Source organism: Ovis canadensis, chromosome 3, assembly GCF_042477335.2.
Source record: "Ovis canadensis isolate MfBH-ARS-UI-01 breed Bighorn chromosome 3, ARS-UI_OviCan_v2, whole genome shotgun sequence".
NCBI lineage: Eukaryota > Metazoa > Chordata > Mammalia > Artiodactyla > Bovidae > Ovis > Ovis canadensis.
Window position 1 is genome coordinate 178693344 of NC_091247.1, and position 27514 is coordinate 178720857.

The 27514-nt window shown below is 44.4% G+C and overlaps 1 protein-coding gene across 2 annotated transcripts in view; it reads left to right on the forward strand.

Annotated features, from left to right (window-relative positions):
• The window catches only part of STAB2 (stabilin 2), a 174570-nt gene that overhangs the window by 98420 nt on the left and 48636 nt on the right, over nt 1-27514 (forward strand). For both annotated transcript variants that reach the window (XM_069581064.1, XM_069581065.1), the window contains 11 exons: nt 4749-4880; nt 7918-8046; nt 9291-9347; nt 10358-10453; nt 11915-12110; nt 14136-14231; nt 20211-20256; nt 21129-21205; nt 23872-23997; nt 24583-24656; nt 25686-25757. In XM_069581064.1, coding sequence (XP_069437165.1) covers nt 4749-4880; nt 7918-8046; nt 9291-9347; nt 10358-10453; nt 11915-12110; nt 14136-14231; nt 20211-20256; nt 21129-21205; nt 23872-23997; nt 24583-24656; nt 25686-25757 — 1101 coding nt within the window. The remainder of the gene's footprint in view (nt 1-4748; nt 4881-7917; nt 8047-9290; nt 9348-10357; nt 10454-11914; nt 12111-14135; nt 14232-20210; nt 20257-21128; nt 21206-23871; nt 23998-24582; nt 24657-25685; nt 25758-27514) is intronic.

Sequence of the window (27514 nt, forward strand, 5' to 3'; positions counted from 1 at the left end):
AGCATCTTCATAGCCACCCCTCCTCCCCTCCCCGGCTTCTCCCCGGTCCCGCGCAGCAAGCTGTCAGCACAGGGGATCTAGAGGGAATGGACTATCCCCATCTTCCTCCTAATTGCCCCATCTCTGTCTTCCCCGATTCCTAACATCTGGGGATAAACAGTCAAAACTTTTTCAAAGGACTTTGTGAAATAATACTGGGTTGGCCAAAAGGTTCATTTGTGTTTTTCTGTGACATCTTATGGAAAAACTCAAGTGAACTTTTGGGCCAACCCAATGAAAAGCTCCAATCCCTTCACTCTCTGGCTCAAAACCCTTGGGTGGCTCTCCATTTCCTCAGTGACTAAGTCCAGACTGTCTCCCCAGGTACTTATAGCCTCCACAAACTGGTCACAATTACCTTCTATTCAGTGCTGGTACCAGACTTTCCATTTAGAAGGATCCCAGGGGTGTCCCACCCCCAGCCCCATAGCAAGGGAACAAGTTTAAAGTTGTAATTGCACAGCAAGTGAGCTGTTTTCACTTCTAACTTAATATAGGGTAATCAATGCTAAGGAGACAGGGCTGATACATGAAGTCCCGCTAAGCCATTGTTGGTCCACTGCTCTCTCCCTACCCATTCTCTGCAGACACCTTGTGGTCTAACCAGAGTGATGTCATATAGTTCTAAGGACGCCAAAGGCGTGTTTGCTCCTGTCTACACACACGCGCGCGCGCACACACACACACAGAGGAACACTCCAGGCTCTTCTGTCCATGGGGTTTTCCAGGCAAGAATACTGGAGTGGATTGCCATTTCCTCCTCCAGGGGATTTTCCCCACCCAAGGATCGAACTGGGTCTTCTGCACTACAGGCAGATTCTTAACCAATGAGCCACCAGGGAAGCCCCCACAACACACACACACCACCGCCTCATTCAGGAGGGCTGTCCTTCCTCCTTCCTTGCCTCCTGAATCCTCCTCATCCACACTGATTCTTCAAGTCCAGTCTCACCTTCCTCAGGAAAGCTGGTTCTGGCCCCTTCAGTTCAGTTCAGTCACTCAGTCATGTCTGACTCTTTGCAACCCCATGGACTGCAGCATGCCACGCTTCCCTGTCCATCACCAACTCCTGGAGCTTCCTCAAACTCATGTCCATTGAGTTGGTAATGCCATCCAACCATCTCATCCACTGTCTTCCCCTTCTCCTCCCACCTTCAATCATTCCCAGCATCAGAGGCTTTTCAAATGAGTCAATTCTTTGTATCAAGTGGCCAAAGTATTGGAGTTTCAGCTTTAGCATCAATCCTTCCAAGGAATATTCAGGACTGATTTCCTTTAGGCTGGACTGGTTGGATCTCCTTGCAGTCCAAGGGACTCTCAAGAGTCTTTTCCAACACCACAGTTAAAAGCATCAATTCTTCGGTGCTCAGCTTTCCTTATAGTTCAACTCTCACATCCATACATGACTGCTGTAAAAACTATAGCTTTGGCTAGATAGACCTTTGTTGGCAAAGTAATGTCTCTGCTTTTTAATATGTTGTCTAGGTTGGTCACAACTTTTCTTCCAAGGAGCAGGTGTCTTTTCATGGCTGCAGTCACCATCTTCAGTGATTTTAGAGCCCCCCAAAACAAAGTCTGTCACTGTTTCCATTGTTTCCCCATCTATTTGCCATAAAATGATGGGACAGATACCAAGATCTTCATTTTTTGAACGTTGAGTTTTAAGCCAGCTTTTCGACTCTTCTCTTTCATTTTCATCAAGAGGCTCTTCAGTTCCTCTTCACTTTCTACCATAAGGGTGGTGTTATCTGCATATCTGAGATTATTGATATTTCTCCCAGCAATCTTGATTCCAGCTTGTGCTTCATCCAGCCTGGCATATAAGTTAAATAAGCAGGGTGACAATATGCAACCTTGATGTACTCCTTTCCCAATTTAGAACCAGTCTGCTGTTCTATGTCCAGTTCTAACTGTTGCTTCCTGACCTGCATACAGATTTCTCAAGAGGCAGGTCAGGTGGTCTGGTATTCCCTTCTCTTGAAGAGTTTTCCAGTTTGTTGTGATATACACAAAGGCTTTGGTGTAATCAGTAAAGCAGAAGTAGATGTTTTTCTGGAACTCTTTTGCTTTTTCAATGATCCAGTGGATGTTGGCAATTTGATCTCTGGTTCCTCTGCCTTTTCTAAATCCAGCTTGAACATCTGGAAGTTCATGGTTCACATACTGTTGAAGCCTGGCTTGGAGAATTTTGAGCATTACTTTTGCTAGCATGTGAGATGAGTGCAATTTGCAGTAGTTTGAACATTCTTTGGCATTGCCTTTCTTTGAGATTGGAATGAAAACTGACCTTTTCTAGTCCTGTGGCCACTACTGAGTTTTCCAAATTTGCTGGCATATTGAGTGCAGCACTTTCACAGCATCATCTTTCAGAATTTGAAGTAGCTCAAGTGGAATTCCATCACCTCCACTAGCTTTGTTCTTAGTGATGCTTCCTAAGGCCCACTTGACTTCACATTCCAGGATGTCTGGCTCTGTGAGTGATCACACCATCATGGTTATCTGGGTCATGAAGGTCTTTTTTGTACAGTTCTTCTGTGTATTCATGCCACCTCTTCTTAGTATCTTCTGCTTCTGTTAGGTCCATAACATTTGTGTCCTTTATTGTGTCCATCTTTGCATGAAATGTTCCCTTGGTATCTCTAATTTTCTTGAAGAGATCTCTAGTCTTTCCCATTCTACTGTTTTCCTCTATTTCTTTGCATTAATCACTGAGGAAGGCTTTCTTATCTCTCTTTGCTATTCTTTGGAACTCTGCATTCAAATGGGTATATCTTTCCTTTTCTCCTATGCCTTTCACTTCTTTTCTCAGCCTTTTGTAAGGCCTTCTCAGACAGCCATTTTGCTTTTTTGCATTTCTTTTTCTCGGGGATGGTCTTGATCCCTGCCTCCTGTACAATGTCATAAACCTCCGTCCATAGTCCTTCAGACACTCTGTCTATCAGATCTAATCCCTTGAATCTATTTGTCACTTCCACTCTATAGTTGTAAGGGATTTGGTTTAGGTCATACCTGAATTGTCTAGTGGTTTTCCCCACGTTCTTCAATTTAAGTCTGAATTTGGCAATAGGAGTTCATGATCTAAGCCATAGTCAGTTCCCAGTCTTGTTTTTGCTGACTGTATAGAGCTTCTCCTTCTTTGACTGCAAAGAATATAATCAATCTGATTTTGGTGTTGTCTATCAGGTGATGTCCATGTGTAGAGTCTTCTCTTGTGTTGTTGGAAGGGGGTGTTTGCTATGACCAGTGCGTTCTCTTGGCCAAACTCTATTAGCCTTTGCCCTGCTTCATTCTGTACTCCAAGGCCAAATTTGCCCGTTACTCCAGGTATCTCTTTACTTCCTACTTTTGCATTCCAGTCCCCTATGATGAAAAGTACATATTTTTGGGGTGTTAGTTCTAGAAGGTCTTGTAGGTCTTTATAGAACCATTCAACTTCAGCTTCTTCAGCATTACTGGTCAGGGCATAGACTTGGATTACTGTGATATTGAATGGCTTGCCTTTGAAACGAACAGAGATCATTCTGTCATTTTTGAGATTGCACCCAACTACCGTATTTCAGACTCTTTTGTTGACTATGAGGCCTTTAACTGGCCCCTTAGCTGCAGATAATCTCTTCTGCCTCTGAGTTCAGACCATCTGTACACCCCATAGCACTTCTACACCTCATATAAGGAAATGTCTTTGCAGGTGGGTAGGTCTTAGTTCTCCAATTAGATGAAAACTCTGGGCATTCAATTTTTGTAACTGGCATGCTGAGCAAGCAGCACTCCTGGAATAGAAGTGGAAGTCATCTTTTCTTTGTCTCCCCACTCCTCCCCCATCCCTTTGAACCTGTTTAGCAGAGAACATTCATTAACTGCCCTGGGATAAAACCTCAGGCAGTCTTGCAGAAAATCTTATCATCACTTTCAGCCACAAACACAATCTCAATTAAGTAAAAATTAAAAAAAAAAATTTTTTTTAAACCAGCCCCTTGTGGTTATCAACATTTTGAACTGGATTTAAAATTAAATCTTCTTTCCTCGCTTGCTCCATGCTGGTACTTTGTCCCAACAGGACATTAGAGGAAGGGGCTTGGTCCTTGCACCAATCAGAGTCTATCAGAGTGTAGGGGAGGGATAGATTGGAAGTTTGAGACTGACATGTACTCACAAAGTGCCCTTCCATGAAAAGGATATTAGTATAGAAAGGTAAAAATTATTAGTAAAAAAAAAAAAAAAATAGGGTCCATTAGGAGACAGAAACCATACCAGAGAAAATTTAATATTATGAATTGTTTATTGGGTATTAAGCTATATAAATATAATTGAAAGGTAAAATAGAGATAGCATAGAAGCATCTATAACCCCAAAGGCTGGGAGAAGAAAGGAAAGAGGTCAGGACAACTAAAACTTAGAAATATGGAGGGGCCCAGAGAAGCGGTGACTCAGACCTGTGAGGGGCGGGGCCCATTCGTCTAGTGGCTCTGATGTTGGAGGAGGGTCCCTGAGGGCCCTCAGAGAAGGCATTGCCAGGCTGGTGCTGGCGTCTTGAGGAACATGGGAACATGATAGAACCACTCTGGGAGTCACAGGTCTCTGCCATTCAGATTCAGCTGCCACTGCAAGTGTGATGAGATGCAGCTGGGACGATGCCCAGTGAGTAGCCCAGTGAGTGCCCAGGGACTGGTGGGCCTGTGGGCTGACTTTCCCTTCTGTGTGTCATCCAGGAGGAAGACATACTCAGGTATCACGTGGTCTTGGAGGAGAAGCTGCTGAAGAATGACCTGCACAACGGCATGCACCGGGAGACCATGCTGGGCTTCTCCTACCTCCTCGGCTTCTTCCTCCGTGATGACCAGGTGCGATCCTCCCCCTGAACACACAGTGGGCATCCTAGCTCTGTCATCCACCATCACTTCCGCATTGGATAATCTTCACCACCACTTCCTCAGCCTTATCCACAGCGGACAGCTGTCTGTGTTCCACCATAAAGTAATGGCTGGGCCAGACTGGGAAGCTCCCTCTTGTCCACCCCATCACCAGCCCTCAGACCATCAGTGTGGTCTGACTGGTCTTGGGATTGAATCCCAACAGTTACAGGGCGCTTCAGTTCTGCTTCCTAATAACAGACAGTCCCCAAGCCACCTCCAAGGTGGCAGGGAACCTGGCAGCCAAACGTAACCCCCCAAAGTGGCATGGCCTCAGGATGTAAGGAGCCACCTGACATGTGAAGGAAGGATCCAGCAGCCAAATGGATGAACGTTATTACCACTGCTTGTTCATACAGACTGCAGACCTAGAGCCAACTGCCCCCACCCCAGTATCCCAGTATTAATCTCACACAACCTCTAAGCACTGTAAGTGTTTAGAATTTGTAAAAAGAATTGAGACTAAATACATATTTTAAACATTTCAGTATGCAATTCTATGTACCTATGTCAAATAGCCAGTGAAACAGTCAATCTGAAAATTCAATAAGAAATTCACTATGTGACTCTGGTATAAATTCTCACAAGAAAAGGTAATCAAAACTAATGATTATTTAGAAGAAACTAAGCACTATATTCAGAGAAGGCAATGGCACCCCACTCCAGTACTCTTGCCTGGAAAATCCCGTGGATGGAGGAGCCTGGTGGGCTGCAGTCCATGGGGTCGCTAGGAGTTGGACACAACTGGGCGACTTCACTTTCACTTTTCACTTTTATGCACTGGAGAAGGAAATGGCAACCCAGTCCAGTGTTCTTGCCTAGAGAATCCCAGGGATGGGGGAGCCTGTCGGGCTGCCATCTATGGGGTCGCACAGAGTCGGACACAACTGAAGCGAGTTAGCAGCAGCAGCAGCAAGCACTGTATTAAAATGATGAAAATTTAATCCCAAATTTTTAAGAGGTAATATTGTTCCCTGTAAAAAAAAGTGCATTTTTTTTAAAAAGCACAATTTTGAAAACAATATTCTCAGTGTTATCATCATTGAAGCCCAGGTGAATTTTGTGTAACAGTTGCTTTTTTTTTTAACATGCTCAGCTTTGGGGTTTGTGTTTTTTTTAATCTTTCTGGTTTTTCATTACTTAGAGAATAATCTAACACCAAATATTTCCCTCTGACTCCTATAAATAATCTTACCTATTGGGTAATAATTTTGAGGAGATCCTTTTAAATACATTTTCTTTTTTTTCCAGGTAAGGCAACTTTTGTTGATAAGGGCCTTCTATATTGTTTATCTTTGTTATCTTTTATTTCACCATGTAGAAATGAATATTCTGGTTAGTTGGATCAGTTTTTATTCTGTCATGTTTATTTTCCATGTGTTTGAAAAGTCTCTGATCAGGAGCTTTTTTTTTTTCTTTTACAATAGAGACTTTATCTTAAATAGTTCTATCTTACAATAGAGGTTTTGCTTTTATTGATAACTCATTCACTCTCAGGACAACAGAGATGTGGGAAAATGCTGTCTAAATGAAGAGACTTGTGTTCAGATCAAAATTCTAATGCAGCTTGTAATTCAAGTAAATCTCATAATAAAAATGATTCAGATTTTTTATGCCAAATAAACAGTATTACAACATCAGAAGTTCTGACATTTTAATATTTTAAATCAGCTCAGCCTCTTGGAATTCTGCAGATTTGTTTCATGATCACCATTTGACATCACAAGTGAGGCCCCTGCTGCTTCTCCAAATCTACACAGGCCTTGGACCACTTCTGTGGACCTCAGTCATGATTCAGCCCAACATCCCATGGAAATTCACTTGAGTCCAAGTAAATCGTCAGGGACTTTAACATTCAGTGGAAGTTCAAATTTAAACACTTAATAGAGTCACTTCACTCTTGATGCATTGGGGAGTTTGGGAGATGTTAATCATTTTTAAATGCTCATTAGATATGAAGTTGACATCTGTTTAGTACAACAAAGAATTCCCTCTTCTCCCAACCTCTGCCCTACTACACCTATACACACACATATAACCCCCCAGTTTTTCAAACAGCCATTTGTTTTCAGTTATATTAGTTATACTCAGGAATGAATTAATGGCTTTACTTATTTTACACTAAACAATCATTAAGATATCCTCCCATTTTAAAAAATCAAAACCAAACAAGTTATAACTCAAAGTTGAATTTAAGTTAGAAATTTAGTTCCCATGTCTTACACGCTTACTGACACACTAGGCAAAGACAGCACAAACAAAGACAATACAAACGTACTGCGAACACCAGAGAAGCCCCAAGGAAAACATGATATGGTTAATGAGACCTCTGAGCAGTCTCCACACCCTGGAAAGTGATCTGTCAGGGAGATAGATCTATCAGGTAGAACACATTTTTGCAAACTCTAAAACACTCAAATATTTTTATTCTTGTATAATGGTAATTTAGTCTTAATGAGGGGTGGTTGCAAGTTAACCAGGAAGCAGAGATATGCTAAAAGGATGCTAAGTTTCGTTCTCTATGTCTTGGCTGTGGAAGGCAGCCACACCTCTGAGGCCACCAATAACTAGCACAGCTGAGCACATCCTTGGAGACATATTATCAATGGCATTAACATAGTGATCGTGATTCAGAATTTTTTGAACAGTGAAAACCGATCATTTGGATGATGGAGAGAAAACTTAGAGATTATCAGGAACAACCTCTTCTTTTTACAAAGGAGGAAATTGAGGTTCAAAGAGGAAAAGCAACTGGCCCAAGGTCACACAGATAGAAGGTACCAGGTGCAGAACTGTCACTCAGCTCTCCTAGGGCAGAGCTGTCTCCAGCACAATGTGCTACACCTGCCAGGTGAATATTGCAGTATCTCCTTGGCTAGTGTCATGTTGACATCCTCCAATCCCTATCGTCCTTATTTCCCTTAAAATCACTGGAGTACAGATTGACAGTTAACCTTCCTGTTCACAGCTCTACGTAAATGAGGCTCCGATAAACTACACCAATGTAGCCACTGACAAGGGAGTGATCCATGGCTTGGGGAAAGTGCTGGAAATTCAGAAGAATAGATGCGACATTAACGACACCACTATCATACAAGTAAGTTCTATCCAAGACCAGTGATGTAACTAAAGAGTGTTGGCTTATTTTTTATAATTTTGAAAGCCTGGGACTCGTCTATTAGAGTATCTCAATTCAGTTCAAAACACCACTACAGAAACATCTCCAAGTGCCAAGGAGCGTACTTGGTTGTGGCTCTACAGAAATAAATATGACATGACCCTTGCCCTCAATGGGCTCACAGTCTAGTGCCTTGTATGCCTTGGAAAGGCTGCCTGAAGGGTTGTGTTGAGCAGGATTTCAAAGCCATGGTCTTCCTCAAGGGGAAAATGTGTCATGCCCAGCATAGCCATAGGGAAGGAGCCCTGTACACCCACTGGCAGGGATGGGCCCACCATCGTCTACCAGGAGAGAAAATATGGAAATGGATCATTTCAGTATAATATAGGATGAGTAATCGAGACTTTTTGCTCCATGAGATGGTATAGGTTCTCTCAGTAATAATGATAACTGTTAACATCTGTTGGGCACTTTTTATGTGCTAGGCACTGCTCTAAACATTTCACATGTATTAACCCATGGACTCCCCACAACACCCTACAGAGTAAGCACTATCAGTCTGCCATTTTGAAGATGGGGAAAATGAGCCCTAGGGAGATTAAGTGACACCCCCAGGTTCACAGAGCTAGCAAGTGGCAAAGGAGTTCAAGTCCAGGCAGTCTGGCCCCAGAGCGAGAGCTGTGAGTGGCCAAGCTATACCATCCAGAGGCGCCAAGTTAAGAACTAGTCACACTGGCCTCCTCCTGTTTTGGAACAGGCTGGCACTTTTAAATGTCTTCACTTGTGAATCTTTGTCTCATGACAGTGGGTATTATCTCCATGCTGACCTCGCAGTTGGACAGTGTGCCTCTAGGGCTGAGGGCACTGTAGGTGATGCATTCTTTAATCTCATAGTCTGGCCCAATTCACTACATAGTAGGTTTTCAACAAATGAGAGTTGGTGTTAGAGGAATTAGGATTTAACTGAGCTAAGATTCACACAGTTTACAAGATTACACGCTTCTGAAATGTATAGTGGAGAAAGTGATGCTCCAGTGTCCATGACCCGAAGTAGCTGAAGTGTTTGGCTCAAAGGACATGAAAGAGGTTAAGCCAGATGAGCTTCTGATTTGCAGTTCTGTAGCCTGAAACCTTCAGTCTCAAGTCTGGAAAATATTTGCAGCCTTGTTTTGATTCAAAGTAATAACCATGAAATGCTCACTTTGCCTCTGTGTTTTACCAAGGGAAAGTGTGGAAAGTGTCCCCAGGCGCCCATCTGCCCATTTGGAACTAAACCACTAGTAAGTATTTCTTTGATATCTTCTTTGATAAAACTGTTTCTGGATCACAGGAAGGTCTGAATTAGAAAGTGAGTCTCCAGCACACCTCATTTCACTGCCCTCCTTCCTTCACTGGGTTTTAATTTAATCTCACCTTCTTAATCTTGTATGCATCTTTCTAAAATCTTGAATCCATTTTTTTCAACCAAAGCAAAATTTTGATTAATAAATAAATATAAACAGGAGCTCATCTCTATCAACGCCCTGTGGAAGAAGGGATTTTTCAGTTTCTGCATCTTCCATATCCCAGTAGCTGGTTGAGGACAGGAGCAGGAAATGGACTTCACAGTAACACTGTTTCAAGCCTTGAGGAGTCCCACCTTCCTGATTCCCTCTATGGTTGAAGTTAGTTATCCACATGACAGACTTGGGGTGTGATACACTTATCTCTGAATGAATGACCTGTCTATGTTTCTTTTAGCTGTTTATAGGAAAAAAGTGCTTCAGAGGATACTCCAACAATTACAAAGAATCAACACACATGCACCTTCCATGGCACAGTAGTCGTTTATGACAATAACAATGCTGACTCTTCTCACTTGAATTTGCATTTACTCTTGTATAAGTCTTTGTAAACAGCCTTAATCCCGCCTCAGACCAGGCAACCATCAACCAATAAGTAAAAAGAAACCAAGTCTCAGTTCAATGTCAAGTGTTGGGAAGATGCTTTTATCTGAGATACTCTATAATTCTTCCTAACTTGAACTCATCTTCTAAAGAAAAGTTCTCTGTATGGAGTATCACTTTAAGGGATAATTATCTGCATTTTGCCACCTAGTATTCTGGTAGCCAACATTCCAATGCTGCATTTTCTTTTTTATGAAGCAGCTCCAAGAAGCCAACCCCCTCCCTTTCCAGAACATTTCAATTAGAGAGACAGCAATGTATCACCCACCCCCTTGCTTGCAGAGATTGGAAAGCTTTGTCCTAACTGAAAAGCTGATGTTAAGATAATTGCTGTTATTTCATAGGGCCAAGAGACGAGGAGATGTCTCTATACCATTTATTTCATGGGCAGGCGATCCCCGGTCTTTGGGTGCCAGCCAAAGTGTGTGAAAACCGTCATTGTGAGTATAACAATTTAATAAGCCTTCTAACAGTGGCAGTAATATTGAGAAATATAATCATATGCTATACTTTTCAAAGTGCCTTTGCATGGATTCTTTCTGCCATCTTGCCTTCCTTCTCATTAGTTTTAAATATTTATTTGTTTAGCTGCATCAGGCCTTAGTTGCAGCATATGAGAGCTTCACTGCATCATGCAGGATCTTTCATTGTGGCACATGGGCTCTCTAGTTCTGGTGCATGGGCTGAGTTGCCCCATGATATGTGGGATCTTAGTTCCCCAACTAGGGCTTAAACCCACATGCCCTGCATTATAAGGCGGATTCTTAACCAGTGGACCACCAGGGAAGTCCCCTCATTATCTCCATTACAGTTGTCACTCAAAATAGCCAGAGTAGCACTAAAACTGAGGACAGCCCTACAAGTCAGTACACTGGTGACAGCTGCAATTTGCAGTCTCATGATGAAGAAACAGAGGGACCAGGAGGCTAAGAGGATCTTCCTGTTCTCACAAGAAAGGGAAAGAGACAGGAAATGGGCAACTCCCTAAAGCAAGAACAGGGGTGCCTGGTCATTTAGAAAAGTGGAACCCCAGGGCTAGGGACCTCTCAGCTGTGGCTTTGGAATCTGCAGGAAAATTCTCTATAATATCCTGTCCTGCTCCTTTCACACAAGACACAGCCTCTGCCAATCCTAGAGGCCAGTGATTCAGCTCTTAAGTTGTGGAGCATGCAGCTGCAGGAGACGTGTTTTAGTGCAGTCAAGAATAAAAGCAGGCCCAAGCAAATAGATAATCCTGCAGGGCTTCCTGGAAATAAGACAGTCATCATAGAGCATTAGAGGTCTCACCTGCCTCCCAGCCTTCAGTACCAGATGAAATAACACAACACACAGGGGCCAGGTTTGGGGATGACCAGGGCCCCTCCCAGATGGCTCAGTGGTAAAGAATCCGCCTGCAATGCAGGAGACATGGGTTCCATCCCTGGGCCGGGAAGATCCCTTGCAGAAGGAAATGGCAACCCACTCCAGTTTCTTGCCTGGGAAATCCCATGGACAGAGGAGTCTGGCAGACTACAGTCTATGGAGTCGCAAAGAGTCGGAGACCACTTAGTGACTAAACAACAACAGGGCCCATCTGGCATCACCTACATGACTCTTTCTTCCTGCTGCCCCTCCTCCCCTCTCACTTTTCTTCACCCTCTCCTCCTGCTTGCGTTTTTCCTTCCAGTCCTTCCTAGCTCTTCAGCAGAAGCCTCCATGCTGATGCTGGCACCCCTGGAAATTGCATGCCCCCTGCCCCTTTCTTGGGGGATGCTGTCCCCGTCCCTTATAACCATTCCACATGGGGTCAAGGCTACGGGCACACATCAGTCCCGCCTGCAAGATGTCCACACTGTGGTTGGACACATCCAAAGGACGGCTGTATGGCCCAGTCCCCACCCAGCCTGGCCCTTCTGTTTCAGACAAGAGAATGCTGTGCGGGCTACTTTGGCCCCCAGTGCCAGCCTTGCCCAGGGAAACCTGAGAACGTCTGCTTCGGAAACGGGATCTGCTTGGACGGAGCCAATGGCACAGGCGCGTGTGAGTGTGGGCGGGGCTTCAGCGGGACGGCCTGTGAGACCTGCGCTGAGGGCAAGTATGGCGTGCACTGCGACCAAGGTGCGTACCCCACCACCACCAGCGTGCTCCCCAAGCCAGCCGGAAATGCAGGAGGAAAGAGTCTAAATACGTGCTCCCTAACCAGCTGGTGTCCAGGGCAGGCTGGAATCCACCCCCCACCACCCCCACCGCTATTACCATGTGAATGACGAGAACTTCTGTGCTGTGTAATTTGCACCGGACAGCAAGGGCAGCAATGCCAAACATTTATAGTACTGACCAACCTGCACCTACCAGCCCACTCCCATCTGCTCACTGACATTGCCCAACACTCCCGTCTTTCTGTGTTAGTCTGTGGGCCCCAGTCTCTGTGGTTACACTCAGTTTTGGACATTGTGTGATTGTTTGAAAAGCAGATCTGTGCACATTATCTCCTTTAATCCACACGGGAACCATATATACTGGAGTGTTCATGCCCCCTTTTTACAAATGAAGACTTAAGGCAAAGAGGGTGAATGACTTCCCCCAAGGTCACACTTGGTGAGTTTGAATGCACACCCTGCTCCCTCCAAAGCCTTGTTCTTGAATCAGGCCCTTTACGTGATGGTCACTCTATAGGTCCACACAGCCAGCCACATGCCTTGTGCTGTTTTTACAAAAATTGTGATCTGTTTTAGCTAAGTCACCTGCAGTCTCTCACCCTGACTTTCTTGTGCCCAGGGGCACACACTTATGAGTGGGCTGACAGGAAAGAAGGGGTTTTCTAATCCAGGATGGGCAAACAAAGCATTTTTTCTACCTTCTACTGAGAGTCATGCATGTGATCTGGCTATCACTGTTTTCTCATCAGCCAGTCCAAGCCAGACAAAAATCAGTATATAATTGAATCATTATAATTGGGCTGTATAATATGTAATTGGCATTACTGTGCTGATTTTTTCTGTGTTATATGGAAGAATTATATACCTGCATTTATGCAGGATTTCCTAACCTAGGATCCACAGATGATCCTCACAGGGTCCAGCAAACCCCCAAGGCTGAATGCTTTTTTCTGAGAAAGGCATCCTTAGCTTTCATCCAGTTCCTAAAGACACTCACCACACTGCTGCATAACAAAGGAATCAGCATTTCTTTTTATTTTTTAATTTTTATTTTTACTTTATTTTACTTTACAATACTGTATTGGTTTTGCCATACATTGACATGAATCCACTACGGGTGTACATGCATTCCCAAACATGAACCCCCCTCCCATCTCCCTCCCCATAACATCTCTCTGGGTCATCCCCGTGCACCAGCCCCAAGCATCCTGTATCCTGCATCGGCCATAGACTGGCGATTCGTTTCTTACATGATAGTATACATGTTTCAATGCCATTCTCCCAAATCATCCCACTCTCTCCCTCTCCCTTTGAGTCCAAAAGTCCGCTCTACACATCTGTGTCTCTTTTGCTGTCTTGCATACAGGGACATCATTGCCATCTTTCTAAATTCCATATATATGTGTTAGTATACTGTATTGATGTTTTTCTTTCTGGCTTACTTCACTCTGTATAATCAGCTCCAGTTTCAGCATTTCTATGTAGTCAATGAAGGCAGTGCCTTACCAGGTTTATGGGATCCTAGAGGACTTCTCTCTGAAACCTACTCTTAGGGAATAAACATGGTTCTATCCCAAGGGATCCCACATAACCTTGGCTCCTCTGATAACCTGAGCCAAGGACGCGCTCACGCTGCTTGGGTCACTGCTCCGCAGTGCTACACAGTCCCCAGAGGGTGGTCTTTGTTGAAGCACAACCTGTTTCACCATTTAGCCTACTCCTATGCCCCCTGCCCTTCCTGGGAATCCAACCCCTTCCCCCACCCACCCATTAGTGACACTAATTATCTGGAAGTGGACTGGAGAATTTAAATGCACAGAAGTATAATCAATACAGTATTGTAAAGTAAAATAAAGTAAAAATAAAAAAATTTTTTTTAAAAGATAGAAGTTTAAATGCACAGAAGTGAAACTTTGTAGTAAATGAAAAGTGAGTTGTTGAACACAGGTCAAAAATCTGACAGTGTGTGGCTGTTTCCACTTAGAGTGTACTTGTGTCCACGGGAGATGCAGTCAAGGACCCTTGGGTGATGGTGCCTGCGACTGTGATGTGGGCTGGCGAGGAGTGAAATGTGACAGTGGTAAGAGCTAACCTTCTGGTACTTGTGATCTGTTCTCTCTTTTTTCCTCCTAAAATAGAAATGGCATCTTCGTTTCTTTCTTTGGCAATAATTCCTACTTGCAGCAAAAATAGTTTGTAAAATAAAAGCATTAAAAAGAAAATGAAAATTATTCATACTCCCAAGGCAGGGAGAAAACTATCATTAGTATTTCATATTGGCCTTCCAGCCTTTTTCTAGGTATAGATATGTGTATGGGACCATGCTCTGCACACAGTTTTGTGAGTCTCTCACTTCACATAATACATAGGATCAATATCTTTTCATGTGAATAAATACATAGAGAAATATCTTTTTTAAATTTCTATATAATATCCAATTATCAGACCGTGTTAGTGGCTCAGTCGTGTCTGACTCTTTGTGACCCCATGGACTGTAGCCCACCAGGCTCCTCTGTCCATGGAATCTTCCAGGCAAGAATACTGGAGTGGGTAGCCATTCTCTTTACCATGTTCTTAAAATTAGTTTTCTTCTATAATAAACAATGCTGCAAAGATTATTTCATTCATATATATATATTCATGCATATGTGTGTATATATTCATATATATTTGCATTTATCTTATTAATCCATTTGGTTAGTTTTCTTGAGATGGAATTTCTGAGTTAGCAGTTGGTACTTTGGGGGAAAAGTTTGCTACTTATTGCCAAGAGATTATGTCAGTTTACTCCCCGTTCTCAGTAGGGTCTGAGCCGGTCCATTTTCCTGAACCCTGACCCCTCCTACTGCACTGATGATTCCTTATGTGTCCCTATGAGAGTGATGAGAAGAGAGAAAATTTCACACAGAAAGAAGCTTATGAAAAGCCCAAAGATGTAGGGGACCTCTGCACATCTACAGAACCACAGGATTGCAGGATGAGAGGAATATAGGGGCAAAGAGGAACGTGGAATGAGAACAGGCTAGAGATGTGGGCAGGAGTCAGGTCATGGAAGCCTAAGGGTGGCGGACCTTCTGCTGAAGCTTCCTGTTGGGAAGCCGTTCAAGGGTTTTGAGCAAGTCAGCAGTATGATGTGATCTGTGTTTTAGAAAGGTCATTCTGACACTGGACTGGAGAAATTACCCCTAGAAGCAGGTATTCAGAAAGTCCCCCTCTTCTGGGGCGGGAGCAGGAGAGGAGTCACAGGTGCCTGACAGCCCAATGAGAGCTCCAGGGATATGGAGTTATCAGAAGGAGTGTCTTTGCCCAAAACTCCAGGTGATGCTAAAAATCAGGGTAACACAGATTTCATTGAAAAGCTAAAGTTGGAAGTATAAATGGTCTCAAGCCAAGGAGATACCCTAGAGCAGATGTAGAATGCTGGTGTGCCAAGCAAGAGCTTAGAGGGTCTGGGATAGGAAAGTAGGGAGCAACGGGGTCACATAAACAGGAAGACAGCCTGGGGGAATCCCTGAAATAGAGCAAGACAGAAGTGACAGCCAAGGATAATCAGGAGGTCATCTGTTGTATCATAGACTACCCTCGTGTGCACAGGCGGACCAACCACATTTAAAGGGACAGGGAACAACCCGGAGGCTGCACAGGTTTTCAGGAGGCAGTTAACAAAAATCTGAACCAAGGTGGTGGCCTGACTGTGGCAGGGAAAACAAAGACACGTAATCGTCAAATGAGTTAAAATCAAGAGCACGAGGCAACTAGAGATACAGAAGAAAGGAAGAGGGAGGGAGGGCTCCACTGTGTAGATGCTGGGCCAGTTCTGGAAGAGTCCAGCTTAGGGGCATGGTGCAAGAGGTAGCATGGTTTGCAGGCGGGTGGGTTTGAGGGGCGGGAGAACACCCAGGTGGAGATTCCCAGGAGGTATTAGCTCACTCATTCATTCATCAGACACTTGGAGCTCCTGCCGGAGGACACGGCAACGAGCAGTGTGTGGTCCCTGCCCCAGCAGCCGGCAGTCTGGGGAAGATGAGGAAGGTTTCCAGACAGTCACTGTAGAGCAGGTGTGAGTGTGTGGGTGGAAGTCTCAAGACTGAGGCCAAGGCTGGAGACATACGTGTCATTAAGCAGGCAGAGGTGTATTTGTGCCATGAGGGGAGGAAAGCGGGGCCAACGATGAACCACCAGATTCATCTTCTTCCTGCTTTCTCTACTGTGGAAAAAGACCCCAGTCCACCCCCACCTGCTCACCCAGTCTTGGAGCCACCCTCTCAGCCTCCCCTGCCCTGTTCCTAGTACCGTAGGTGAACTGTTTCAGCTCCTTCCTCCTGCTGCTCCTCTCACCAGCGCCCTTGTGGTCCGTCTCTTCGCCTTCTGTCACATTTTCCTCCATTTCATTCTTCACGCTGCTGCCACACAGAACCGTCTAAAGCATAGATGTCTTGGTCTGCTCAGGCTATAACAAAGTACCATAGACTGGCTTATAAACAACAGAAAGTTATTTTGTTCTGGAGGCTAGCATTCAGAATCATGGCTGGGTTCTGGTGACAGCCCTCTTCTGGGTTGCAGAGGGCTGTCTTCTCACGTGGTGGCAGAAGGGGCAAGGGAACTCTCCAGGGTCTCATTTATAAGGACATTAGTTTCATTCATGAAGATTCCACACTCATGAGCTAATCACCTGGGTCCCCACCTTCAAGTACCAACATATTGCAGATTGCATTTCAAAGTGTGGACGCGGGGAGGGGACAGAAACATCTGGACCACAGCAGTATTGCTTCCCACCCACGCCCCAGGACTTAGTGACCTGCTGTGATTCTCCGTTGCTTGCAGGAGGAGAATTTCATTGCCTATAGGAAAAACACCTTAGGAGGGTGTTCAGTTCAGTCACTCAGTCGTGTCTGACTCTTTGCAACCCCATGGACTGCAGCACGCCAGACCTCCCTGTCCATCACCAACTCCCGGAGCTTACTCAAACTCATGTCCATCGAGTCGGTGATGCCATCCAACCATCTCATCCTCTGTTGTCCTCTTCTCCTCCCACCTTCCATCTTTCCCAGCATCAGGGTCTTTTCCAGTGAGTCAGTTCCTCACATCAGGTGGCCAAAGTATTGGCATTTCAGCTCCAGCATCAATCCTTTCAATGAATATTCAGGACTGATTTCCTTTAGGATGGACTGGTTGGATCTCCTTGCAGTCCAAGGGACCCTCAACAGTCCTCTTCAACACCACAGTTCAAAAGCATCAATTCTTTGGCTCCCAGCTTTCTTTATAGTCCAGTTCTCACATCCATATATGACTACTGGAAAAACCATAGCTTTGACTAGAGGAACCTTTGTCGGCAAAGTAATGTCTCTGCTTTTTAATATGCTCTCTAGGTTGGTCATGACTTTCCTTCCAGCGAGCAAGAGTCTTAACTTCATGGCTGCAGTTATCATCCACAGTGATTTTGGAGCCCAAAAAATAAAGTCTGTCACTGTTTCCATTGTTTCTCCATCTGTTTGCCATGAAGTGATGGGACTGGATGCCATGATCTTAGTTTTCTGAATGTTGAGTTTTAAGCCAACTTTTTCACCCTCTTCTTTCACTTTCATCAAGAAGCTCTTTAGTTCTTCTTCACTTTCTGCCATAAGGGTGGTATCATCTGCATATCTGAGGTTATTGATATTTCTCTCAGCAATCTTAATTCCAGCTTGTGCTTCATCCAGCCCAGCATTTCTCATGATGTACTCTGCATATAAGTTAAATAAGCAGGGTGACAGTATACAGCCTTGACGTACTCCTTTCCCAATTTGGAGCCAGTCTGTTGTTCCATGTCCGGTTCTAACTGTTGCTTCTTGACCTGCATACAGATTTCTCAGGAGACAGGTCAGGTGATCTGGTATTCCCATCTCTTGAAGAATTTTCCACAGTTTGTTGTGATCCACACAGTCAAAGGCTTTGGTGTAGTCAATAAAACAGAAATAGATGTTTTTCTGGAACTCTCTTGCTTTTTCAAAAATCCAATGGATGTTGGCAATTTGATCTCTGGTTCCTCTGCCTTTTCTAAAACCAGCTTGAACATCTGGAAGTTCATGGTTCACATACTGTTGAAGCCTGGCTTGGAGAATTTTGAGCATTAGTTTACTAGCATGTGAGATGAGTACAATTGTGCGGTAGTTTGAGCATTCTTTGGCATTGCCTTTCTTTAGGATTTGAATGAAAACGGACCTTTTCCAGTCCCGTGACCACTGCTGAGTTTTCCAAATTTGCTGGCATATTGAGTGCAGCTCTTTTACAACATCATCTTTCAGGATTTGAAATAGCTTAAGAGGAATTCCATCACCTCCACTAGCTTTGTTCTTAGTGATGCTTCGTAAGGCCCACTTGACTTTGCATTCCAGGATGTCTGGCTCTAGGTGAGTGATCACACCATCGTGGTTATCTGGGTCATAAAGATCTTTTTTGTATAGTTCTTCCGTGTATTCTTACCACTTCTTCTTAGTATCTTCTTCTGTTAGGAGAGTGTAGTACAAAGCTATTTGCCAGTTGGCACTTGCCCAGTTTTCCAAAACAGTCTGTACAAGGAGCACAATCTGTACAAGGAGCTTCAGCCTAGTAATGTAAATAAATGTTCAGTCATATTCAAAAAATTGTGATATAAGAGTGCAGAGTAAAGCGCCTCTCCACCAGACTAGATTATTCTTTGTTCGCATGCAAATCCCCCACTCCCGAGTCATGTCAGACATCGTTAATTGATCGTTGCACTCTTCCCTCTGAGGTCAGATAGGGGCGCCACATCCTTCTCAAAAGAGCACACCAACATGGTCTCTATCAATTAACTGAATCAAATGTCTAGAGCAGATTCCAGAGAGGGAGCCCTAAAAGGTGGCTGGGCTTTCAGAAACAGAACAGAGAGAAAGAGATTTCCAGACTCAGGGACTAGCACACATAAAGGCACAGAACGGCACTGCATCCACTTAGCTCATAGGAATCTATAAATGTTCCCTCTCACAGAAAACACGACCACTCTCACAGCCAGGCCTCTGTTTCAGGACCTTCTATATAACTTGGCCAGACCTAACGAGCTTTCTTTCCCAGAGGCTCTTAGCCTGAGCAACCAGCCCAGTGGGTACTTTTCCATCATCTCTAACAATTTCTTGCCAGATCCTCCCCTGCCAGGAAGTATCTGTTAGCTGGGCATCCAAGAATAAGAACATAATATTGTTCCAGGAAATTTAGGAGTTAATTCGGCAAAGAGGTAGTGAGTACCTGCTGCATGCCAGGCTCTGGGCTATTTTTGCACATGCAAAGCAACAACAACAGTAACTTAATTATAATTAGGTATTTGCTTATTTGGGCTTCCCTGGTGGCTCAGCAGTAATGAATACACTTTGCAGTGGTGACGGGGGTTGTGGGTTTGATCCCTGGATTGGGAATATCCCCTAGAGAAGGAAATGGCAACCCACTCCAGTATTCTTGCCTGAGAAATCCCATAGATTGAGGAGCCTGGGGAGCTATACAGTCCGTGGGGGTCACAAAAGAGTAGGACACATCTTAGTGACTAAACAACAACAACAAAATTTGCTTATTTATATCACTCTGTAGCAAAATGATGAAAAAACAGAATAAGGAACATAGAAAGTATAAATATTGGGTTGGCCAAAAAATTCATTTGGGGCCTTCCATAGGCTCTTACAAAAACTTTACATGAACTTTTACAAAAGCTCTTACATGAACTTTGTGGCCAACCCAATAAAATAGGAAATTAAACCCCAGGGAGTAGTGTGCAGCCTCACCACCTAGCATGAACCTGGCACACAGGAGACACTCCATCGGTGTATTTGACCTTCAGATTTGTCTCTGAGCTTCCTAGAAACCAAGGTAAAAGAGAATTTACATGGTCATATAGTTCCCATGATGTGTACCAGTTAACTTGTGAGGAACTAAATCATTTCCTATCACCAAGTACTAAAAGAATATTAACTTGTGAGGAACTAAATCATTTCCTATCACCAAGTACTAAAAGAATATTCTTGAGTGAGATTTATTAAAGAAAGGCTGACAGCATTTGGTTCTCTTGTTTCAGAGATCACGAAAGACAACTGCAACGGGACCTGCCATACCAGCGCCAAGTAGGTGCCCTCTGGCCACCTTTGGGAATGATGCAAAGGGGATTTTTCCTAATAGTGTGTGTCCACCAGACCCCATCTCTAGGGAAGCAGCTTCTTGAGACCTTTTCTGAGGATTTATGATAGATTTAAGTATAAAACTAAAAATGATGCCACCATCAGTTTGCCAGATCCAGCCTTTTGAACAAGCTGTCCCCTGAGATACCTGACATGTTGGCAGAGTGCCAGTTGTTACCCCCATTCAAGCCACAGGGACCCTTTCACAGAAGCAGAGGGAGCCTGGTGGGCCTCAATTTCATCAAATCTTATTTGCAATTCGCAGCCAAGCCTTCCGTCTTCATAAGTGAACTTCATATTCATAATACCCAGAGGAGCTTAATGGGTTAATTCATTAAGAATCCAGAAGCTGGAGTTAGACTTGAATCAGCCTCTGTTATTTCCATTGATTGTATAACCCTGAGTCATTTATTTAATGCCCCTAAGCCTTGCTCTCCTCATCTGTAAAATGGGAAGAATGATAGACCTACCTGTTAGGGCTACTGGATATTGTGTAGGTTATGTGAAGTAATGTGTAAAGTATAGGTTTGAGCACATAGGATGCTCTCTGAAGATGGGCGGCTGCCCTCCGTATCCTTGGACCAATGCCTCCATATACACACTCTGTTGTTTACCTGATAAGTGACTTCAGTTTTAGCTGCCCGTGGCAGGGTTGTGCTAGGGATCAACTCTTCTCCCAAGCCTTAGGGAGGACCTCTGAGTGCCTCATGGGGCAGGAGCTAGGGTCCTAGAGGGAAGGGTATTGTGAGTCCCATCCAGGCGGGAGGCAGGATGTTGTGCATTTTTCTGCAAACACCACTTGCCCTTTCTCTTGGCAGCTGTCTTCTCAATCCGGATGGCACAGCCTTGTGCAAATGTGCAGCAGGGTTCCAGGGGAATGGGACTGTCTGCACAGGTAAGTAGAGAAGGAATTTGCTAGGTGGAGGGTAACCCAAGCTATTGAGAGATCTGTGTTTCTGCAGACTAAATGGGCAGCTGCAGGAGTTCCCTGGTGGTCCTGTGGTTAAGACTTCATGCTGCCAATGCAGGGGGTGTGGATTCGATCCCTGGTGAGGGAACTAAGATCCCACATGCCATGTGATGAGGCCAAATATAAATAAATGGACAGCTGCTACCAAACAGTGTTGGGGAACTGGATGTGGTAGGGTAGCTAATCTCATTCAGGGGCAGGATACCTACTATTCACAGATGAGATGTGTTGGTTTTGGAACGTCCGGGGCCACTGCCCTGGTTCTCTTCTCTAAGTCTTGGCCACAATTGGAATCACCTGGAGAGCTTTAAAAATCATGGATTTGGCTGACCAAGGGTGTGGCCTGGGCATGGGGACTCTGAAATGGGACACAAAGAGGCTTGAGCCCTGGTTCTTTTTCCCACTCCCCACATGGCCTTGGGTGGTCTCTAAACAACCCTTAAAGTAAACATAAAACAATGTCCCTGGTAGAGCAATTTGGGATGAAATGACCTCTCCTCGTACAACAACAGAATGAGACAGCTGTCAAAAACAGCCCCGATGTTAGACTCCTTGGGTTCAAATCCATGTTCTTACAGTTTATGTTACCTGGGGACAGCTGCTTGACTTCTCTTTGCATCATTTTGTCATCTGTAAGTTAATATAATGCTCAATATTTCTATAAAACTTTCATATACATTATCCAAACCTGCACATAAGCTTGTATGGGTGTGCCCCAGAATTCATACTAATTAAGTCGTTTGTCTAAAGTCACATGGTGAATGAAGGGCAAGCCAGGACTCATACGCACACCTTGGGACTCCAGATCTTGGATCCACTTTGAATTGATTTCTGTATACATGCCTGTGTCCTCAGTTGCTTCAGTCTGTCCAACTCTGTGCAACCCTATGGACTGTAGCCCGCCAGGCTCCTCAGTCCATGGGATTCTCCAGACAAGAATACTGGAGTAGGTTGTCATGCCCTCCTCCAGGGATTGTCCCCACCCGGGGATCGAACCTGTGTCTCCTGCTTTACAGGTGGATTCTTTACCGCTGAGCCATCAGAGAAGCTCTTTTGTATATATAGTGAGGTCCAAATTCATTCTTTCACATGTGGATATCTAATTGTCTCAGTATCAATTTTTGAAAAGATCATTCTTCCTGTGATGGAAATAACATATTGGCACCTTTGTGGCAAATCAGTTGACCACAGATGCTTGAGTTTATTTCTAGACTCTTAATTCCACATGGATCCTTCTGCTAGTTCCACCCTGTCTTTATTACTGAAGCTTTGTAGTAAGTTTTGAAATTAGGGAGTGTGAGTCCTCCAACTCTGCTCTTTTTTTTTTAAAAGATTGTTTTGACTGTTCTGGGCCCTTTGAATTTATATACGAGTTTTAGGATAATCTTGTCAGTTTATGCAAAAAATCAACTGGGATTTTGACAGATTGCCTTTAATCTGTAGATCAGATATAGGGAGTAATGCCACCTTAACAATATTAATTATCTCCATCAATGAACATGGAAGGTCTTTCTATTATTTAGGTCATCTTTTATTTCTTTCCACAATGTTTGTAGTTTTCAGAGTGTTTTATAGTTTGTTAATGGAGTCCATCTTTTGATGCTATTGTAAGTGGAATTGTTTTCTTAATTTCATTTTCAGTTTGCTCATTGCTATGGTCTAGGAGTACAATTGACTTTTGACTGTTGATCCTGTGGCCTACGATATTGTTGAATTCAATGATTCGCTCTAATTCTTTTTAGTGGGTTCTTCAGGACTTTCCATAGCACATCATGTTACCTGCAGACAGAAACGCCGTTACATCTTTTCTAATCTGATGCCTTTTGCTTCTTTCTTGCCTGATTGCCCTGACCAGAACCTTCATCCAACACAGTGTTGAACAGGAGTGGTAAGAGCAGGCCTACTTGCCTTGTTCCCAATCAGGGGAGGAAGCGTCTGGTCTGCCATCACTAAGCGTGACCTTAGCTGTGGGCTTTTCATAGGTAAAAAATGTCCTTTATCAGGGTAAGGAAGTTGCCTTCTATTCCTAGTCTGTTGAGTGTTTTTATCATTAACAATATTGAATTTTGACAAGAGGCTCTGCTCCTTATACCAGGATGATTGTGTTTTTGTCTTTCATTCTGTTGCTGTGCTCTATTACGTTCATTGACTTGGGGGATGTTAAACAATTGTACTCCTGTATTAGTACCTCTTTCTTACAGTAAGTAATCACATTTATATATTTCTAAATCTGACCTGCAAGTATTTTCTTGAGGATATTGAATCTATATTCATGAAGGATATTAGTCTATAGTTGTTTTGTGATAGTTTTGCCTGGTTTTGGTATCAGGGTAATACTGGCCTCATAGAATGAATTGAGAAGTCTTCCCTCCTCTTTCAGTTTTTAGGAGAGCATGTGAAATTTTGGTATTTATTAAATGTTTGATAGAATTCACCAGTGACATCTGGTGCTTTGCATTCTTTTGAATTATCTATGTTTAATCCAATGCCTGCCAGTTTGAAGTAACTTCTATTTCTCAGTCACTCAAGTAAAAACACATCAATTTTCCCCCTCCTCCTCTACTGCTCTGTGTCGTCTTTCTCTTCTATAGCAATCAATGCCTGTGAGATCAGCAATGGAGGTTGCTCTGCCAAGGCTATCTGCAAAAGAACCACCCCAGGAAGCCGGGTGTGTGTGTGCAAGGCAGGCTATACTGGTGATGGCATCGTGTGCATAGGTAGGTACCACCTCTCACCTGCGATTTCCAACTGCCTTTAGTTTTGACCCCTCGGTCAAGGTGCTGTCTGATCCCTCCACTTGTTTTCCATTTACTTGTTTTCCCTTGGCTGCTTAAAAGCAATCGGCTAGGAAACGCTTTCACACCAAGCAGACATCCTGCTTGCCATCAAAATGTCCTCCTAAATTGAGCATCTACTGATGATTCTTCTCTGAGCCAATTACACTGTGATGGTTACAAATGTGTTTTTTTTTTAATTCCTACATGACTTCATTCATAACATGCTGAATTAGACTCCAAAATTCTATTATTTCAAGTCCTTGGCTGCAAACACTCATATTCATTCAATAGAGGGACAGAGTCAAGCCTGCAGATACGCCTCTGCTGGCACAGTCCCGTCCCAGAGGAGGCAGTTTTGAGAAACCACAGCCAGCACCCTCCCTGTTGGGTTATTTCAGCCACAGAGTTGCCAAGAAAACTGACTCACGCCTTGACACCTGCTCTGCTTGGTTGGATCCATCAAGATGCCTTTACTTAAAAATAAGGCTCAATTCTTATGCCAGGTGTGGGATTTTTGTTTTAAAGAGATCAACCCCTGCTTGGAGAACCATGGTGGCTGCCACAGGCATGCAGAGTGCACACAGACAGGACCCAACCAGGTGAGCTCTGCCTCTCTGGGGGGCTACATTTTCCTAGTAGCAAATTCCTGCAGATACAGACCCAGGCCTGAGGGAGAGGGGCTGAGAACAGGCCTCTAGGGAGCAACAGGATGAAATCAATACATTAGAGGAAATTCTGAAACAATTCCCCTAGAGATGGTTGTTTTGGAAAGAAGAGGAAGGTGGGAGGAGCAGGGAACAAAGAGTTCATGGGGGAAAGGCCTTTCCTACAGTGGGGATTCCCTGGTAGCTCAGCTGGTAAAAAATTCACCTGTAATGCAGGAGCCCCCGCTTCAGTTCCTGGGTCAGGAAGATCCCCTGGAGAAGGGTTAGACTACCCACTCCAGTATTCTTGGGCTTCCCCAGTAGCTCAGACGGTAAAGAATCCTCCTGTAATGTGGGAGACCTGGGTTCAATCTCTGGGTTAGGAAGATCCCCTGAAGGAGGGCTTGGCAACCCACTCCAGTATTCTTGCCTAGAGAATCCCTATGGACAAGAGGAGCCTGATGGGCTACAGTCCATGGGGTCACAAAGAGTTGGACCCAACTGAGCGACTAACACAGCACAGTGCAGTGGGAAGAAGTGGGCATGTGCAAACACCAGATGGCTCCAGAATCATGAAGTTCTCCAGCCATGCTCTCCTTTCCTTCAGCTTTCTGATGCCCAGAATCTTACCATTTTTCTTGGGCTTGAGCCTCTGAAATACATGTACAACAGCAGAAGATAATGGTTTTAAGCCCTCTCTTGGTCACATACTCCCCAGCACTGGGGCTGATGCATTGCCTCCCTAGGGAGAAGGTTAGGGGAGGCGGGAGCATGTGAGGACTCCACATAAAGAAGGGGAGGGGTTGAGGGGCGAAAAGACTCAGGTGGGGAAGCTGGAGGCTCAGGAACCCGACTCTGCCTCCCTCAGTCCCTGTCACACTGTGAGCAAGCAGGAAACGGTGCATCAGAAACTGGATGGGTGATGGAGTGAGAGCCAGCAGGACCTGTCTGTGAAATGCCCCGTTCTGCCTTCTTCCTGGACAGGCCGTCTGTAACTGTTTGCCAAAGTACACTGGAGATGGGAAGGTCTGCACCCTCATCAACGTCTGCTTGACCGTGAGTACAGCCCCCTCCCTGCATCTAGGGTGCGGTGTTGAGGTGGCCTCCATCAGAGCTGCTTCTGGGCCATTTCTTCCTCGTGTCCCAGTTGCAGAGTTGGAGACACTGCAGTCTCTGCCTCCGTCTTCATGTGGCCTCACCTCTGTGTCTGGGTTTCCTCTTCCAGTGAGGACACTAGTGGACTTAAGACCCCCTGGTTAATCTAGGACATTGCATCTCCGAGATCCTTCATTGCATCTGCAAAGACTCTTTTTTCTAAATAAGGTCCCATTCACAGAGACCAGGCTTAGGGGGGGGCACATAATTCAACCCACCCCAGAGCGGGAGGAGAAGGGGTCTCTGGCCCCAGTCACAGAACGAGCGCATGGCAGAGTCAGAACTTGAGGCCCTGTCTGTCTGACTCACAGGCCACACCCTTGACCACTTCTTGTGCTTGTTTCTCCACGAGGCTCTGATCCCCAGCAGAGGCCCAGCTCATACACCTTCCCTCCTCATCCACATCTCTGCCCACCTGAGAGCCTCCTGCAAGCATGAAAACAGCACAGATACTCCATAATTAAAGCCCCTTCTCTCCAGGCGAGGTCCCTACTGTCCCCCGTGATGGTCTGTCTATTCTACACCAACTGCCTTCTGGCTGGTGACTATTACTTTTCTATCATGGATTAGAGTTTAGCTGTCAGCTGAGAAGTGTCAAACAAGATTGATGCCTTTCTAGTTAACTCCTGGGTGCTGATAAACTTCCCATTTGGCAACTCTGGACTGATCTCTTCAGGGCTGGAGATCTGCTGGGATGGACTTGCCATCTTGAGATATGGGCACACCTCAGAGACATTGTGGCTTTGGTTCCACACCACCAAAACACAGTGACTGTTACAAGAAAGCAAGTCACGAGAATTTTTGGTGTCCCAATACATATAAAATTTATATTTACACTATATTGAAATCTGTTAAGTATGCAATAACATTATGTCTAAAAAATACAATGTATGTAAGCCAACCATACTTCAATTTTAAAAAGAAGACATTAAGAGTTAAATAAATAAATAATGTAGTGGGTTGCCCAGAAAGTTCATTTGGATTCACTTGTGACATCTCATGGAAAAGCCCAAACGAACTTTTTGGCAAACTCAGTACATACCTTAATTTAAAAAAACACTTCATTACTAAATATTGATAACCATCATCCAACAACACAAAGTCATCACAAACCTCCAATCTGTAAAAATCACAGTACCTGCAGAGTTCAGTAAAATGAGGCATGTCTGTGTAAGGCTGGGTCAGTAGGATGACTCTTACAACTTTAGGAAGATGGAACACAGATTCAGGAAAAGGGCAAATTATGCAAACCAGTCAATTCAGTCGCTCAGTCGTGTTCAACTCGTTGCGACTCCATGGACTGCTGCACGCTAGGCTTCCCTGTCCATCACCAACTTCCGGAGCTTACTCAAACTCATGTCCGTTGAGTTGGTGATGCCATCCAGCCATCTCATCCTCTGTTGTCCCTTTCTCCTCCTGCCTTCAGTCATTCCCATCATCAGGGTCTCTTTTCCAATGAGTCAGTTCTTCGCATCAGGTGGCCAAACTATTGGAGCTTCAGCATCAGTCCTCCCAATGAATATTCAGGACTGATTTCCCTTAGGATTGATTGGTTTGATCTCCTTGCTGTCCAAGGGACTCTCAAGAGTCTTCTCCAACACCACAGTTCAAAAGAAACCAGTCAGAGTGTAAGACAAAAAGTGAATGTCAATACAGAA